This window comes from Gossypium hirsutum, chromosome A12 (assembly GCF_007990345.1).
Source record: "Gossypium hirsutum isolate 1008001.06 chromosome A12, Gossypium_hirsutum_v2.1, whole genome shotgun sequence".
Taxonomy (NCBI): domain Eukaryota; kingdom Viridiplantae; phylum Streptophyta; class Magnoliopsida; order Malvales; family Malvaceae; genus Gossypium; species Gossypium hirsutum.
The window spans coordinates 95,518,658-95,537,764 of NC_053435.1; the positions used below are offsets into that span (position 1 = coordinate 95,518,658).

General features: G+C 34.9%; 3 protein-coding genes across 4 annotated transcripts; all 3 read left to right on the forward strand.

Moving 5' to 3' along the window:
• The first annotated feature begins 11,128 nt into the window (after nucleotides 1-11,128).
• Nucleotides 11,129-15,217, forward strand: LOC107920038 (uncharacterized). Its single transcript, XM_016849533.2, has 6 exons — nucleotides 11,129-11,575; nucleotides 12,753-12,838; nucleotides 12,924-13,040; nucleotides 13,174-14,001; nucleotides 14,092-14,302; nucleotides 14,409-15,217. Exons 1-6 carry the CDS (start codon nucleotides 11,284-11,286, stop codon nucleotides 14,933-14,935), a joined length of 2,061 nt encoding a protein of 686 aa, XP_016705022.1. The 5' UTR covers nucleotides 11,129-11,283; the 3' UTR covers nucleotides 14,936-15,217.
• Nucleotides 15,218-15,364: 147 nt separating this feature from the next.
• Nucleotides 15,365-17,059, forward strand: LOC107920040 (uncharacterized). 2 transcript variants are annotated; one of them, XM_016849535.2, is made up of 3 exons: nucleotides 15,365-16,181; nucleotides 16,272-16,353; nucleotides 16,706-17,059. In XM_016849535.2, exons 1-3 carry the CDS (start codon nucleotides 16,062-16,064, stop codon nucleotides 16,870-16,872), a joined length of 369 nt encoding a protein of 122 aa, XP_016705024.1. In that variant the 5' UTR covers nucleotides 15,365-16,061; the 3' UTR covers nucleotides 16,873-17,059. The 2 variants fall into 2 exon arrangements, with proteins under 2 accessions (XP_016705024.1, XP_016705025.1); XM_016849536.2 differs by having other exon boundaries at nucleotides 15,761-16,181; nucleotides 16,709-17,059.
• Nucleotides 17,060-17,552: 493 nt separating this feature from the next.
• Nucleotides 17,553-18,294, forward strand: LOC107919351 (heavy metal-associated isoprenylated plant protein 26). The gene is made up of 3 exons (XM_016848826.2): nucleotides 17,553-17,564; nucleotides 17,717-17,801; nucleotides 17,915-18,294. The coding sequence occupies exons 1-3, from the start codon at nucleotides 17,553-17,555 to the stop codon at nucleotides 18,088-18,090; spliced, it is 273 nt and encodes a 90-aa protein (XP_016704315.1). The 3' UTR covers nucleotides 18,091-18,294.
• The last annotated feature ends 813 nt before the right edge of the window (nucleotides 18,295-19,107 follow it).

Consider the following 19,107-nt stretch of genomic DNA (forward strand, 5'->3'; position numbering starts at 1 on the left):
AAAATTGACCTCTCTTTATGTCTTTGCTCTATTCTCGTTATACGATAATGAGCAAAGAGGGGCAGCTGTTATAGGCCAATTTTGGCCCAGTCTATTTACAAATAAACCACAATAAATAGTTTTTTTACAATGGCCCGGCAAGCCCAAAACCAAATTACCCGTACCCAATTCCCAAACCCTAAACTAGCCCATCTACAACCAAAACCCTGGCCCCATTTTCGGCTTCCACTTGTTCTGACACCAGCCATCAGCCCCATACCCTGGCGCCCCAGCTCTCCATGCCACCATGTCGGCCACCACGTACGCCACCGTGCCTCTGAGGGTCATCTGACACCTGCAAAGTGAAGCAAGCACCAAGACAGAGCAGGCGACAAGGAGCAATGGCAAGTAACTTAAAAAATGTTGTATAGAAATGGCTATAAAGGCCAGATCCGAATGTAATATGGGGGCTTCTTCTTTTTTTTTTATTCGGCAGTAAGAAAAAACACAAAAACAAGAAAACACTCCATTTTCAGAGTCAATATAGTGATTTCAATCAGTGTTTAAAGATAGAAGTAGCATTCAGACAAACAAAAAACACCAATATCAACAAATCAGAAGCTAAAATCAGAACCAACCTAAGGTGATTGTTTTTTTTCTTTTATTTTAATTTCGTTTTTTGGTCGATTTCATACACATATATATATATATATAAAAATATAATAAAATAACAGAATAAATAACAAAAAAATAAATTTTTTTTACCTTTTTCGGTGGCGTCGGCGAGCCTCCGGTGGCCATCCGGTGACCAGCCCCTGGCCGGATTCCCCTCTCTTCTCTCTTCCCTCTCTCTTTTTTTTTCTTTCCCTCTCCCCAAATGATTTTTTTGGTTATTTTAGGCCTTATATAGCCCTCCAAAACGACGTCGTTTTGGGGGCTACACTTAAGCCCCAAAACGACGTCGTTTTGGCCATGCCCGACCCATCCGACCCGACCCTCTAGAGGATCCGCGTGTTTTCGTTTGAATGGGATATTTATGCACGCAGTCCTTCCGCTTTTCTGATGCTTCACAATTAAGTTTTTTATGGTTTTCAATTCGGCCCCATGATTTTTTGAGGTTATCAAATTAGTCCTGTTAATGCGTTGCGTTTAGAGGGAGTGGAAATATTGCTGTTTCGATCCTCCCAACGTTTCACGCGCGTACAATTAAGTCCCTTTTCTTTGTTTTCATTTCAAATTGGCCCCACAACTTTGTTTTTAATTCAATTTTAGTCCTTTTTTTCGTTTATTTTTATATCTTTATTAAATATCCTTGTTATTTTTATATTATTAGTATTATTAGTATTACTATTATTATTATTATTATGTATTAGTATATATTTTTATTATGTACGTGTATACATATATATATTTTCATATTTAATATTTTTATTTCACTTTATTTTAATATTTTATTAATGTTATGTTTGTTTCTTTTATATTCCAATGTTATCATTATTATTATTATTATTATTATTAGTTTATGCTTTGTTATATATTTATATATTTATAATACGTATATATACTTGATATATTTGTATATACCTAGGTAATATTATTACTAGTTTTTTTAATATACGCATATATTACCTAAATATTTTAGTATTATGTATATTCTTCATGTATTATATATGTGTGTTCTTAATACTATACTTTATTTGTGTCATGTTTTTTTATGTTGTATTATTATATTTTAATATTATATTATATATACATATATACATATATCTTTTATATATATTATCATGTATATATTTTAGTATTATCAGTTATATATCTTTATACTATATGATTTCTAATACTATTATTTATATATATATGTGTATAAGTATGTGTATAGTGTACAAAATAGTTTTCTTATTATTATTATCACTTCTAAGGTACGCATGTATTGTATATGTTCTATATATGTTATATATATTTTTAATATTACTAGTTATATATAGTTCTTATACCTTTCCAAGTACATATTTCTATACCATCTTATGTATATATTTTTAAATACTATATTGTATATATATATTTTCTTAGTACCACATTACGTATATATCATGTATATATTTATTTTTACCCATATTGTATTTGTTATTAATTTTAATACATTTATTTTATCATACGTATATATATACCTTCCTTATTTGTATCATTTGTGTATGTCGTATTATTGATTTTGTATTTATTATTTTCCCTATTGCTACTTATTGTATTATTATTTGGTGTACATACATCTTTTACTATTATTAGTATAAATGTATTTTCCTTGTCCATAGTATTCCTAATATTATTGTATATGTTCAATTATACTATGTGTACTTGTATCTAGTACGTATATATATTTAGTAATATTGCACATATATGTCTATTAGGCATTATATTTTCATACATCATGTATATATGTCATATATTATATTTTTGCATATTTATATGTTACCTTATATTATTATTACTAAATGTACTTTATATTTGTTCATGTTTGGTTTTATTTCTCTTTTAAATATTATTATTACTGTTTTGCTACTGCTCTAGTATTATATTAACATTTTTCATTGATAATGTCATTGTTTGCATCTTTGATTTATTTTAAATTCTTATTTCATGAATATCTTTTATGTTTTAATTACTAATCGAGGCAATATATTGATTTAACATTAAGTCGTAAATTTCATCGCTATGTTGGATGAAATTTGTCGGCTCGTGTTAAAATGGTATATCCTTCTCAAAAATCAAAATTTGAAAGTTCTCGTCTTTTAAATCGGATCACGATTGGAATTTAAATTGAACTAGCCTTCTTGAAAATTAAGACAACACATGTTTAAAAGATACCAATTTTGGGTGTGCGAGGGTGCTAATACCTTCCTCGCGCGTAACTGACTCCCGAGCCCTACTTTGTCTCTGATTTTAACGTAGACCTAAACTCGGCCTTCTTTTGTTTTAAAAATAAATTTATTAGGTGTCCGATCACACCTATAAAAAGGGTCGGTGGCGACTCCCCTCTTTATTTCCGTTTTTCAGTTTATGTTTCAAAAAAATCAAACTTTAATTTTCAAGTTTTCAATAAATTGCCACAATTAGCGACCAAGCTAAAATTTTTTACGTCGCTACATGGGAGGGAGATCGTATTAAACTGACATCCAATACTATAAAGGCTCTTACTAGACATTGGGAATTTGAAAGGCATCTGACTATGCAATCTCTGGATACTATAACAATGTTATCAATTTGAGCAAAGAGTCTAGAACACTCTTACTATGCATTGGGAATTTGGGACATTGGAAGTACTAAAGGTGACATAAGGAAACCATCTAACTATGCAATCTCTCGATACTTTAACCATGTTAACAATTTTAGAAAAAGAGACCACAAAGCTCTTACTTGGAAATTTGCAACATATGAAAGCACTAATATAAAAATCTCTCAAAAACTAAAGTTTTGAAATTCCCCACTCTTACAGAGCCAATTATAAGACTAATGCACCATTAAGGTTTAGCAGTACCGGAAGCACCTTTACCAGTTTTCTCACCCCTAACTTGAATTCATTAAAAGACTGTAACGAAGGCACATATTGTTTAGTAAACATTTTACCACATTGGGTCATTTGTTTGATAAAATGCATGGACATATCTCATCCTTCAAGCATGGTTCATAAGATTTAAAAATAGAATTTGAGGAGCCCCAACATCATAACATCTTATTTTGGATAACATAAGCCCAATCATCAATTCTGCTCTATTCAGTTCTAAGTTCATGGCTACAACACAAATGTTAAACCATATTTCCCTAAATTTAATGCCGCATTTCCTAAAAATGCTAAAAACATGTTACACAGAGAGAAGGAAGATAAAGAATGAAGTTTTATGATTTCCTCTGCCTGTTTTACTTCTAAAGGGGGCAAATCAACAGCTACAGAAACAACCATTTAAGAGTGTGTCCATCTAATTTACAAAAACCCAATCCGTAGCTCCAAAGGTTGAACCGCAAACAAGGAAGTTTTTGTTCATAAAAAAGGCCAAAGTCACAGAAATCGGTCTAGCGAAGTTCATTTACATACATTTGGGTGCCTACCAAACATTTGGGTGCCTATCAAAGGTTGAACCGTAAACATTTGGGTGCCTACCATTTACATATAGAGGATCCATTTACAAACTGTGAATATGGTCGCAAGAAGAACCAGAGATTATGGTAGCAAGAAGAAACAGAGAATATGGGAATGAAAAGAAATTACTTACAAGAAGAAACAGAGAGACTTTGCGCTTCACAGGCTTGTCGGTCGTCGGAGGAGTTGAAGAGCTTCACAGAGAATTTGGTTGTTTTCTTCACAAATCTGAAAACAAATAAGGTTCGGGAAGGAATTGGGCCAAAAATTCAAGGATAAAATGGTAAAAAAATAAATAAAAGTATGCCTATTTTCCCAGTTGCCTTTAATTGCTGCTGAAAGCTTCAGTCCCGTTTCAGCACCAGCAGTGAGATTGAAATGAAATTTCACTGCACTGGACTGGTGAACCAAGCAGCAGTTCAGTGAGGTTGGGTAACCCAACTGAAACTCACTGGTAAAAAAAGCGGTACTAAAGGCAGCCTTAGTGATGTCATACAGTGCGAGGGCCCCTACTAAAATGATTAACAATAAGTTGAATTTTTTTTGACATTTCCACAACGTTGATCGGATAAAACCCATCAATAAGCTACACACTACTATCCGTCACTATTGAAAATCACTAACTGTTACCCAAATATTCTCCACTAGCTTACTTAACCATAGATCTAGTCAAAGAATAGAGGCAATGGCCCTGTAAAGCAAAAATATGGCATCCAACAACACTAGTACTTCCTATTAAAGGAAGTGCCCCTTTCATGATCGAAGGGTAAGGTTAAACCCACAACCAAGGTTAAACCCACAACTGACTGCCATATGATCGGTACGTCGTTATTTTGCCTAAAATAGCCAAAGAGCTAAACTCCAACATGATGTTGATGAGACCTCCAAGAGAATTCACTCACATCTTCAACTAGGATAGGCCAAGCGACATAATCCATTAGTCTATTGGTGACCAAATATGGTCAATATCTGGTGAAAGAAAAGAAGAAATGAGCAAAAAAAAAGTAAAAAAGAAAACCAATAGAGAGAACTCTAAACTGTCCGAACAGGAGAAAGACATGATGGGAGAAGGTGGGTAGATGATGTAAGCATCGATTAACCACACTGTCAGAGATAAAGGATACCTTAGCTAGGGTTAGGGGTGAGCATTCGATCAAATCGAGTAAAAAAAATTCAAGTTAATCAAGTTGATAAGTCCTATTTTTTCATCCAAACTCGATTTGAATTTCTTTTGAATTGATTCGAGTGAGATGAATTCGAGTCAAATCGAGTTAAATTAAAAAAATTAAACATCTAAAATTAAAATCTTGTTATAATATAACTAATCCATGTTAGAGCATATAAATTTGAAACCATATATATTTGATGACTCTTTAAAAGCAAAATAGAAGAAAAAAATACTTTAGTATGATAAAATTAAATTAAAAATTAAGTTCCTTAAAATTATTATGATAGAAATAAGCTTAATTTTTTAAAACTCATATGAAATTTTTAGAATTAAAAAAATTATGAAAATTTTGAACTTTTATAAGTTTTTTTGATTTTTTTGAAATTATTTTAATTATTTTATTATTTTTTTAGAGTGGCCAATTTTCCCATTTTTCGAATTTGACTAAAACCAAAATGGTATTTACACTAACTTGTTATTCAAATTGTAAAATTCAACTTAACTCAAACTCACAAAATCGAATTACTTATTCAAGTTGACTTGAAAAAACCCGAATAACTCGATTTAATTAACTCAAAATTTATTTTTTTTTGAATTTAGTCAAATCAAGTTTTTCTCACCCCCTAATTAGGGTTAGAAAAAACTTTTGAGCAACTTAGCGAGAGATAAATGAATACATAGTAATAAGGAGAGAAGAAAATTAATTAGATAAAAGAAATAATTTATCTCTCATTATGAATATCCATAATAATTTATTATTTGTAAAACTCCTTCTTAGATATCCATAATTACATTATGTGCCTTGTTAAAAACTTACTAGGAAAAACCTAGTGAATGAATAGAATACACATTATTAACACTATTGACTATTGAAAACCTTTACCAAAAAAGCTCAATAGGGCAAAATTATGGTTAAAGGAAAAATAGTGCAACATGTTTTTTTACTCTCACTCATGATAACATCACTTAATATTTCTAAGTCAACACGTTCTAATATTGACTATGGAAATGGGAACGAGTGACTATGGATTTCGTTAGTCGGTTGCCCTTGACACACACTAAGAAGAATTCTGTTTGGGTTATCGTGAACCGATTGACTAAATCCGCCCATTTTATTCCGGTTCAGACAGACTACTCTTTGCAAAAGTTAGCGAAACTCTATATTTCTAAGATTGTAATACTGCATGGGGTTCCTATTTTGATAATTTCTGATAGAGATTATCGCTTCACTTTACGATTTTGAAAGAAACAACATGAGGCACTGAGTTCGAGATTGGACTTCAGTATTGAGTTTCATTCTTAGACCGATGGTCAATTTGAAAGAGTGATTCAGATACAGGAGGATATGCTTCAGAGTTGTGTGATTGACTTCCGAGGTAGTTGGGAGGATTTTTTACCGCTAGCTGAGTTCCCTTATAATAATAGTTTTTAGACTAGCATCCAGATGGCACCTTACAAGTAAGTGTCGTACTCTGCTATGTTGGCCTGAGTTGCGTGAACGACGGATTTTGGGTTCTGAGTTGGTTTTGGAGATCGAAGATAAGGTTAGACTGATTCGGGATCGTCTGAAGGTGACTTCTGATAAACAGAAATCCTATGAAGATCTGAAAATGAGAGATATTGAGTACTCTGTGGGTAACTTTGTTTTTTTTAAGGTTTTTCTGTGGAATAAAGTTCTGAGATTTGGTCGTAAGGGCAAGTTGAACCCTAGGTTCATTAGGCTGTATCGAATTCTGAAGCGTATGAGACTGGTCGCTTATCAGTTGGAGTTACCTCTAGAGTTAGACCGCATCCATGATGTGTTTCACGTCTCGATGTTGAAGCGGTATCTGTTTGATCTATCTCACGTTGTCTCTGTTAAGGAGATCCAGGTTAGAACGAACTTAACTTATAAGGAGGAGCCGGTTCAGATTTTGGATCGTGATATTCTGAGGAGGAAGCCCATACCATTAGTGAAAATTCTGTGGCAGAATCATAGTACTCAAGAAGCCACGTGGGAACCTAAGGACTTGATGCGTCAGTAATATCCTCATCTGTTCGGACCAGGTAAATTTTGATATCGAAATTTATTTTAGGGGGTAGAGTTGTAACTCCCTGAATAATTTATTTCTATTTCTATAAATTCTGACACAAGTATGTATCTATTTCAGTGGTTAAATGTCTTGGGTGTGTGTGTGAGAGGTCTTGGGTTCAATTCCCACTTTTGACAAAACTTTGTTATTTTAGATCCAAGCCTTACTGTTGTTGAGTGGGCTTATATAAAACTATCTGTTAATCTATATCAGAATGAGCCTGGTTCGAGTGGTAAGGGAGCTAAAGTGTTGGAGGTCCTATGTTTGAATCCCTGCGCGAGTGTGGATGATATTTTTGTTTGGGTGTCTGATAGAGTTTCGGTAGAGCTAAAATTCTGAGGTGGTTGTGAGTTAGTGGATGTAGTGAGATTGTGATCAAAGTGGTTTTTGTTTTTATTTTTTTATTTTATTAAATCTTTTTCAAAATTCCTCTCTCTCTTCACAGGAAAAACTAATATCAATGTTTGTTTTTCCTTTCTTTGTTCTTTTTGTTCTTCTTTTCTTTTGCTATTTCTTTCTAATCTGTTTCGATCTGTCATCAAATCTCTGTATCTTGCTTTTCCATTTTCTTTCGGTTGTTCGGTAAATGGGATTCTAGTTTGGCTGTAGTTTTCGATTTTCAAATTGTCGGTTGGAGTTTTATTTTCTATTTTGGTTGCAGTGAATTGTGAAGAACGAGGCTCTCCTCTTGCGGAATCATTGTCGAAATCGTTCGGGGTGTTAGGGTAAGTGAAGAACGCTTGAATTGAATTGTTGTTGATTTCGTAGTTTCGGTTTAATCGTAAATTAAGACTAATTTTGTGAGTTTGGTTTGTCGATTTTAGGTTTTGATGGTCTCATCAAAATCAAAACAGGTGTGTTCCCAAAACGCAAAAAATCGAGCTTCGGCAAAAGTGGAAAAACCATATTATCATCGCTACACAGACATGTGCTTGGCCATGTGGTTGGTCGTGTGCAAGACACAACCATGTGTATGATGAATGTGTAGCCATGCGCAAGACAGGGTCGTGTGGTGGTGTAGGTGTAACCGTATGGGCCACACAGGCTAGGCCAAGTAAGGCGTGTGGGCCATACAGGAGTGTGAGTTTTGGGCCAGGCCATGTGGGCCACATGGGTGAGGCCAATCTGGGCGTGTGAGCTCCATGCCCTTTTCTCTAAGGTTGCACGGGTCATTCCGATCGACTGTGGGCCTATTGTAGGGTCGGTAAGGGCTAACCAAACCCTAAATTATGTGACCTGATATTTTGATAGTTTAGTTTGAGTAAGACACTGTTATGTATGCTTGATTATTCTGCTATATATATCTAATATCTGTATGTGAACATGTTAAGCATGATATTTCTGTATTTGTAATCTGTAATTATGTTTGGGGTAGGGATTGTACACGTGGAGGAAGTGTTCTACATGACGACTTACGCCTATATTCTAGCAGCTTGGCTGTATATTATCTAATACGTGTCGTAATGACACAATATGGTGTGTAGGGATGAGTGAGTGTTTTTAACCCACATGGTGTGATGGGATGATCAGAATTGATGTGTAGAGGATGGGGATAGGATTCTGTATATCTGTTCTGCATATCTGATTCTATTATCTGTATCTGTAAAGAATTTAGGTCCGAATCTGAATCTGATTGTATATGTGATTTCTGTACGATTAGTATGTCTATATCTGTTGGGTTACACAATGAGTTCATAAAAACTCGCTTCTGTCTTTCTATTTTGTTCAGGTAATCCACAGATGTAGGCGAATCAATGCAGCGAAGTCTTGTGGTGACCAATAGACTATGATGAGACTTTAAATAAAGGTTTTTAATTTACTTTAAGGATTATTTCTGGAGTTTTGTAATAATTGAACTCTCAAGAATATTTGGTTAAATTTTGAGATTTGGATTTTCGTTTTAACACATTATTTGCGACGGTTATCTGAAAACATGGTTTTTACTAAAACGAAGGTTTTTCAAAAATACGAATAAGATTTTCAAATGTAACGTTTTCTATGACTTCCGCTGTAAACTACGCTTTGGCAAATAAATAAATTAAATAACGCTTTCGATAATAGATATAAACGAATATGAGTTGTAAAACTTGAATGATTTGTCGAAACGACTCAGTTTTCAAAACCGTTCTTTGTGACACTTCAGATTCAGCCATAACGTCCAGGCCGGATTTGGGGTGTTACACGATCTAATCCCGACTTGTTTCTAACGTGTATTTTGGGCTTCGATGACTCGTATAAGGGACAATATGTTTAATTTCGATTGATTTCTGACATGAATGTATATGATATGAAATGTTTGTTTATTTGTTCTGTAAACTCTAGTAATGCTCAGTAACCCTGTTTCTGTGATAGATACGAGTTAGGGGTGTTACAAAATATGTATTAATTTAATAAAATTCTCCTTCTAATTCTCAAATTATAAAATGTCATTACATAGAATATTGGTTAACTACACCATAGACCAACTTAAAATAGCTTTGTTTCTATTTCGGTCACTTTAATTTTTTATTAATTTATTCACTCTAATTAGGATAATTGTTTGAATTGAATACTACCATTAAAATTTATGTTAATTCATTAACGGATTGATGATATGACATTTTTTTGACTTTTGAATAAAATTAGGGAGCTCTCTATAATTAGTCTAAAACACTTTTTTTTGTTTATTTGCAACATGAAATTTCAATAATAGCATTTTTAACGTTGAATCCTCTTTAAGAAGAGAAAATCCAATGATGGTGATGACGAACCATAACCACGATCCCACCCTTTTTGATGAATCCACCCGCAAATATAATACCACAACGGCTACCCTTAGATTATATCATAAACATTGTTCATCATAGCATAAAAAAAAATCAAAAGCTAATTATTTTACAATCTTTTATTAAATTCGTTTTTTATCAGCCAAATTTCATAAAACCATTCATTTTTTTTCATTTACTCTTTTTAATTCATCCAGCTTTGTATAGACAAGAATTCTTCTTTGAAATCGAAAGATTTTCAAGATGGTAATTAATAGATCCAAGTTTTGCTTATTAGATTTAAATGTTAATAATGTGAGAATTGAAGTTTTTATATTGTAAATAAAGTAAAAAAATATTGTAAACTAAATTTAGTTAAAAATAAATAAAAAATTGAAATAATCAAAATAAAAAAGTGATATAGGTTGTAATATAAGAAGTCCAAATTATTAAGGCCGAGGGGTACTAGTCAACGTGCACTTCACTAACATGTAAAGATAATGAATTTCTGATTTGTAGTTGAAGGTAAAGCGTTGAAAATGTAAGGGGTATTATTTGAAATAAATTACATGTAAAGCTTTATTTAACGTTAATGAAATGATTCATTAAAATCTAAAAAATTAGAGATGATATTGCCAACTAATTTAGTCTATTCTATTCAAGAAATAGGCTTTGGTTTCTCAAATTGTTCCCAAAATAAAGCATGATAAATTGAACTAAAATGCTAGAGAAATTTGACTTTTAAGACTTATCAAAGCAGAGCTTTGATTTTTAATTTTATTTTAAAAGAAAATAGAGAATACATTAAATCTGACAACTGGCAATGAAGGCTGAGGGAGTCTGAGTCCACCTTTAATAGAGCGGTAATTACGGGCTCCACTTCTCTTCTTTCCTCAACTTGTGTTTTGTCCTCTTCTTCAAAAAGCCCTCCACTTCTACACATATCAATTGGCCCGTAATTCCAATATCCCTTCAAGGGTATTTTAGGAATCCAGAACTTTCTTCTTCATTTCCTCCGTGTCATCCTCATCTACCCCATCCTCACCGTCCATTCCCAATCTCCAAAATAAAACCCTCCCTCGTATAAATTTTCAAATTCCCTCTCTCGCCCACCATTTTCTCTCTCGAGATTTTTGAATCCCCGTTTCTAAAATTCCAATCTTTCCCTTCTTCTTCTCGGAATTTGACATGGACGGTGTGACGGTGGCGTCGACGCCTTCGCCGTCGTACTCTACGACGGCCTATGTGAGCTGGGACGAGGTGAATGTTTCAAGCGATAAAGGAAGGAGAGTGGTTCACTATTATTTGAAGAGAAGGGACGGCGTTTCAGATCTGGCTGTGATTGGTAAAGAAAAGAGCTTGAGGCACATGTCTTATCATTTCGCTATTAAGAACCGTTCTCTTTTCTTCTCTTCGACTTCTTTTTACAAGCTCAAGTCTCGCCGGGAGGTCGTCAATTGGCTTAATTCTGTCGTTTCCGGTAATTACTGCTTATAATATTATGTTTCTCTTCCTCTTATTCGTTTATTGAATCTTGAGGTTTTTGAGATTTAGGGCTTTGTTAGGGATTGCGCTGGGCTCAATATTATTAGGGTTTTTGTTAGATCTGAGCGTTTCTGGTGAATATTGATGAGATTTGATTCTATTAGGGCTTTTTTTCTCTCTGTTTATGTCTCCCTCAAGCAAGCAGTTTTTCACTACTCGATTTTGATCTCCTTTCTTCTTTACTTTTTCTATTTTTAAAATTTTATCTAATATACAATTTTGCAATACAGGTTGATTATACTAAGCATTTTTTTGCCCTTTGCCATAGCAATAATTATATATGTTTTTTCAAAATTGGCTGGATTTTTTTGCCTGATGCAATGGATTGGTTTGGGTTTTCTCTCTCTCTCTCTCTCTCCCAAACAACCAGTTTTTCGTTACTATTTTTATCTCCTTTACTTTTCTATTTTTTGAAGTTTATATGATTTGTAATTTTGCAATACAGGCCAAACTTTTTTTTTTTGCCTTTTTCAGAGTAATATTTATATATATTTTTCAAATTTGGCTTGATTGGTTTTGCCTGATGCAATGGATTTGCCGGATTGGGTTTTTAGTTGGGTTTCTTTCGTCTATATATATATTGTAAATATTCTCTTTTGAAATTATCCCTTTACCTTGATTTATTGTCTTTATTTTTAAACCTAACCCGTTCTTTCTTCTGGCTCTAAAGTAACCTGGGCTTTCTTCTCCGCTCCCTTTTTTGGATGAGGTTTTTATTTCTGTGATTGGCATGGTTCCGTTTGGTTCCACTCACCATTGTAAATATTAACTGTCTATAATCTGGGCTGCAGGATTGATTATTCACTTTTTAAGAGCCGATTGAGAGCGTCACGATTCTTACGCCCTCAAATATCTAGGTCAACATCTTTCATGACCAAACATTTTTGCTTTCAATGAACAAGTTTCATACCACAGAAATCATCTATTAATTCTTTTGAATGTGAAAAGAATCAATATAAGTTCTTGTTATTGTTTGCATCTGATTTTGATTTTCCCTTTCTCAAGTATAGTTGTTTTCATTATGTCTGTGGTATTGTTTTAGTCTTTGAGGCATCTTAACGGAATAGAGTATTTATGTATTTGTCTTACTAATTGCTGTTTAAAATGCACAGATTCTTCTTCACGTGAGTCTCACTGTTCAGTTGATGGCATTTGGAATGGAAAGGACGTGAAAAGTATGGATTTTGGAGCCGTCAAGGTATGAATTGTATTTTGAGTATTTCAATTGCTTTCTCGTCTGTCAATTCTTCACGTAATGATATTTGAAAATTTTCATTCTACAGGATCTTCAGTCACAAAAGCTGGTCCAAAAAGAATTTTTATGGTTAGGTTCTTCGTGGACGTGCAAGAGAAAAAAGAAACACTATGAGTCTTTCCGCAGGAATGGTGTAATAATTTCGGTAAGTATAATGGTCTATATCAACCCTTTCTTCCATTTGTGCTTTGTCATTTAAGGTTTACTGCATTTTACAGCTTGATTATATAGCTCATTCTTTTGTCCTTTTGTATCATATTCCCTTAAAATCTTATCAGGTTCACGACTTCGTTTATGTCTTAGCTGAGGAGAATAAACGACTTGTTGCCTATTTGGAAGATTTGTATGAGGTCTCTAGGGGCAACAAGATGGTTGTGGTACGATGGTTTCACAAAATTGATGAGGTTGATATTGACCTTCATCACAATTATAATTGCAGAGAAATTTTCTTTTCTCATTGTCTTCAAGATCTCAGTATTGAATGCATAGATGGATTGGCTACTGTCCTTAGTCCTTTGCATTTCAAGAAATTTTTGAATGAGGCAACACACACTCGGCTGGAGCCATTTGTATGCTGCAAGCAATTTGAAAATGATGTTAAGCCTTTTGATGTGACTCAAGTTAAGGGTTACTGGAAACAAGATATACTTAGATATATGTATGGTCTTTCTCCTTCAAATGATTGTGTGACTCGTCAGCAACGTGCTGACGACCTGAAAACTGTTTGGGATGTTGATGACGATGTTGGGATTAGGCCTAGAAAGAGATATTGTCGATCAAAAGATGATTATATGCACATGCATTTCAGTGGCAGTAGAGAGTCAATGGATACATCATTTGCAGATGTGCAAGACTTTCACAAAAGCAAAAATGGAAATGCATCATTCAATTTCAGTGGTGGGAATTTTGCGTTCCTGTCCACTGGTGAGGCTAAGCGATATTCTTCTCACCATTTAACGGTAGGTTCCGAGGTTGAAGTGCTAACTCAAGATAGTGGTATGAGAGGGTGTTGGTTTAGAGCTCGTATAATTAAGAAGCACAGAAATAAGATGAAGTTGCAATACCAAGACATCCAGGATGCAGCTAATGAAGCTAACAAATTAGAGGTATATATACTTCATGGGTTCATGGATCTCATATTGTTTAACTTTTATGTTTGTAGTTGTTTAATGCTTATGCATGGTTTTATCTTCTAGGAATGGATTTTAGCAACCAAGGTTGCCACTTCTGATGAAGTGGGTATTCGTGTTTCTGGCCGGACAACTATTCGACCGTCTTCACAATTCACCAAAGGTAGTACTTCATGTATTGGTGTTGGGTCTGTTGTTGATGTCTGGTGGCATGATGGTTGGTGGGAAGGCCTTGTTGTTCAGGAGTTGGAAGATAAATTTCGTGTTCATTTCCCAGGTTTGTAAATGGCTTTAAATCTTAATGTACGATTTTTTTATGCTCATGAATGGTGGAATATATATTGTTGTTTTTTCTTCCAGATCTGACATAATTGCCTTTGCAGGAGAAAAGCGGGAATCAGTCTTTGGTATCGGTGATATAAGACAATCTCAGGAATGGATAGGAAATCGGTGGATAAATATGAAGGAAAGGCATGATCTTGTGAGTACCATCATCCAGGCCGGAAAGCAAGAGGCAAGCAAATCCTATAATTTCAATACCGACAAAAACACCATTTGTGTGAGTGGACAGTGTGGTAAAGAAGCCACTGAGTGTAAAGGTTCTGCTGTTGAACCAGGAAATGAGAGGGCACAAGATGCGAGTGTTGTTCCAGATCTTTCAAAGGATGGTCGGCTTTCTCAGTTGAAGTGGAAGTCATCTAGGAAGAGAAAACGTGTGACTTCAAACTGTGTACGGAAACTGAATTGCAGTCGAAACCTCATCAAAAGCACTGCACAGTCAGTTGCTTGTGAACGATTTTTGATCCCTGCATCCTTAAAAGTCGATAATGAGAACTGCAAGAACATAGGTGATCCGTTATTCAGTTCTTCAGTAGTGCCGCCGCTAACAAGCTTGGTAATGACTAGGTGATTAGAGTTGTTGCTTTCTGTTTTGTTTGGAAGTGTTCATTTCGGAAGTCTGGCATTGCGGCATCCATCTCCCTCTTTTATTTCTTGTATGTAACTTTCAGCCTATGGGGCTCTTAACTTATAGAGTCTTGCAAATTTCAGGCTACAGTTTTGGATGCATTATAATAACCTGGTAGATCTCTAACTTACTAAACCTCGTTTGTCTAGGATGTTTCCATTAGGATATCTGCTTGTTTTGTATTCTATTTATTGTATTTGGAAATAAAAATTTTCAAATTTTCAACTGTGAGCTCTTCATAGCACAATGCAGGGATGCTCGGTAGAATTTGCAACCTAAAACTCCAGTTATAACAACTGAGTGTTCGGTTTGGTCATTATTCGTTAGAGGAAGTTTAATACATGTTACGCCATGTCACATTCATCACTTTCTACTTTGGTCCAATCAAAATAGTTAAAAGTTTACCCTTTTTCTAAACAGGTTTATTGTGCATCAAATATAAAATAGCAAATTCTTGTGTTAATCGTGGTTAAACAAAGATCGATAAACTTGTAATCGAGACATTGGAAACCGCTGCGTGAACTTGGAAGCACGAATCATTCATTTTTTTCTTTTAGGTAATGAAATTTATCTAACAAGACAAGTGCGAGTCTTTTTCTTTAAATTTGCTGGCATCGTCCTAAAATTTTGAGAGTTCCTTGTCTTATTCTACAGCATATCTCCTTCATGGTTTCTTTTCAGAGGACCATACCCAATATAACTATGACATGATGGACTAAATGAACTAAAAGTTGGACATGGATTTGAGATTGGTCCCGTAAGCAACTTCTTTTAAAAGTAATTATTATTGATGACAAATTTTCACCCCCAAGAAAAAAAAAACCCTCAAAAGTAGGATGTGGGGGCGCCCTCTGTGACTTGAGCATCTTTCAACTAGGCATGAAAAGGACCCTTTTCTCATTTCCTTGTTTAACAGCTTAAGATGCTCTTTCTTCATCCTCAAAAAATGGGCTTGTTCTCTAAGTAGCTCAGTTGCAACAGGAGGCAGTTGGTGCGGTGATTTGAACTCGAGATTGACCCCTGGAACCTCCTCCTTATGTATGAAGTCCTTTAACAGATAAAAGAAGCTATGGTTCTCCCTAGTCAGGTGCCTAAGAAAGAAGCCAGAAGAATTGAATTCAACAACCCAAGGAGCTTTTTACTTCCTGGAAGTAGCCTTGCCTCTGTTGAATCCTTATCCATGCCTCTCGTTAGTACTCCTACTCTCTCTTTTGTATGTTGAATGAACTGATCTTTAACAGTTTTTGGTTGTAAGTATTTTTCTATTTGCTGAGAGCAGGTCCACGAAGTTGTTTACTCAGCAGATATTAGATGTGCAGAGTGTCAAATGAGAATAGCAGACATAATCTCAAGAATGAATGGTACGTTTTCTTCATTACCTTAAAACTGTGGCCAGGATTCATACATGCTTCATACAATGAAATTTTCAGGGAACATTGGGGGTGATAAGGGGATGGCCAGTGGCCGGTTAGCGGTGAGGGTTTTTTGGGAAGTACTGCATGAATGCATAGTTTCAGTGTCTCTAATCTGGTGTGCACTGTTTCAGATCAATGCCCGCAATTATTATAATAATTGCTTGCTCGATCCTAGCAGAACTTTCTTTGACAAATTTTCTGACAGTGACAGTTGCATGAGATCTAGCTAGAAACCAGGATTTATGGTCTTAATCCAGATTCCTGCATTAACCCAAATCTTAATTATATTGTTTCTTAGCAGATACAGATTCTGTTTTGGTAAATGTGTTGGAGAACAAGGTAACACTCACCTCTAGATACCCTGGAAGTACTAAGTTGGGTTCAAGGCAAGTTCCTGTTATTTATAGGAATCCTATCAGCACAATGGCCATGATCAAGAAGCTCTTTCGCTTGTCCCGTAGTTGAATACTGATGGACAACCATCCAACATGCTACAGAATTCTCGTATGGAGATTTGCTTGTTCTTATACTTTTTGTTGTAAAAAGGTTACTGTTCTCATTTTTTGGTCGTAATATCTCAAATGTATATGGAAACATAGTGCACTGTTGGATGTGTTTTAAGTTATCAACCGAATTCTTCACCTTTGTTATACTATGTTACTTGATCCAAACTATTCATTTTCTATAAAGCATCTGTATTTTGCGATATTCAGATAAGGGTATGAAGAGAATACCTGTAACTCTCTTATTATTTTTCTTGTCTTTGAGGCAAACTCAAATCAAAGGCAACTACTGATGCTTAAATCTAATGATAATGCAAACAGAAACCTTAGTAAAAAAGAAAAGGATACTTCATAATCCTGTACAGGGCAACACAATATTTACATGAAAGAAAAGGATTCTTCACTTTATTACTTGATATTTAAGTCATGGTTAGTTAACCTAATATCATCATTTTGCTGGTCTTCGAAGAATCAGATTCCAAAATCAAACAAATGGAGTTCCGATGAGAGAACCAAAAGTAGAAATATTCTCCCTAGAATCCCTCTAATTTCTACATTTCCTTTATACCCAAACTATTAACACCAATCAAAAATCAAATCCAATCATTGATCTCAATTTTCTTTTGGTCACTTACCATCTTCATGTCAGGAAGGGCAAGTTTAAAGGCGGCATCTTCAATATTACCTATTTCTTCTCATTTCCCTGCTTATTTTAACAATTAGCTCAGACTAATTATCACTTACATTCATATATTTGGAAAGAGTTAACACTAATGATTCTTTTTCCTGTTTTATTTGCATGTTAGCAGCTCTGTTGCATGGTGCTGAGACTTAACATAGACTGCTATGGCTGTTTCAGGAAACTAAGAAGAACCCTTCTTAATATGAAAGGTAAGTTGTCCAACCCATTAACAATCTTTAAATCTGTGGGTCATTTTTGTATCAGTTAAAAGTTTTATGCAATGATAAATTTGACAAAAAGTTCCCTGGTTTCCACATTGAAGAAATAGAGACGCACTTGATAGAGAAGCAGCAATGCAAGGTAAGCGTATGTGGGAGGTTAAGACCCTCAGATGTGGCGATAAAGATAAGAAAGAAGATGAATCGAAGAGTAGAGATACTGGAAATTAATGAGGTTGAGGATGAACAAACAGAGCAAAATCAAATCACTGGCCAATGATTGGTGTTTATGTTTCAGCTTATGGAACCAGCCCTTAATCCATTATCATACTAGCTTCGAAAAGCTTTGAGTTGACTGGAACAAAGAGAAATTGTATACATTGTCATGAAATTCTGGGTAATTGTCGTCAAGAAGAACAATGGAGAATTTCAGACTTGCAAGTAGAAATGAAAGATGAAATGTAAATGATTATGGACATAGAAATTTATAGCATGTCTCAAATTCCATAATTTTATTGGTTTGGCAAACCAAATCAACTTTTCCCCTAATTTAGGAAGCAAGAATATTCAGTGAATTATGCGTTTGATTATTAAACAATTTTTAATAAACTTTCCCCCCCCCTTTTTTGATTAAAAAAGGGGGGGGGGGCTCAGTCCAAAACTGAGAAATCTACAAAAACTCTAAATTATGGCATGGCCTCCTAAAAGCATGTTGGTGCAAACATCTCCAAAGGCCAGCTGGTGGGTGGTCATAGAGACTCCTCATCAGATTCAGAGGTGCATTTCAACAAATGATCTGCGGTTGTGTTTGACTTCGGAGCTTGATGTCCCAATCACTCCTCAAAAGATCGACAATACTCCGAGCAGAAGACGAACCTGCATTAATCATCTGGACAACATTTAAATTATCACATAATCACACTCCACAACAACCTTTTCATAACCCATATTCCAGGCCAGATCGATACCATCCCAGACTCGCCAAAGCTCGGCTTGGTTGACAGAGCAAACTCCCAATCAATTGCCCATATCCCAGACTCCCCATATCGATCTAGCTATCGACTCCCCCGTCGCAGTTGGCTTTAACCCAATCAACTGGGGGAACTTGCCACTCATCCAAACGGGACGCATTCTTCTGCTGCGACAAGTTCGAGAGCTATGCAGTGTTAAATTAAATTGCACAAGCCCTGCTTTGTGCAACAATACTAGAAGAATGAAATTGCCGAAGTCCTTCTTTGTGCACCAATACTAGAAGAATGAAGGCTCTCCCTGCAAAACATGAACTTACACCTAGCTT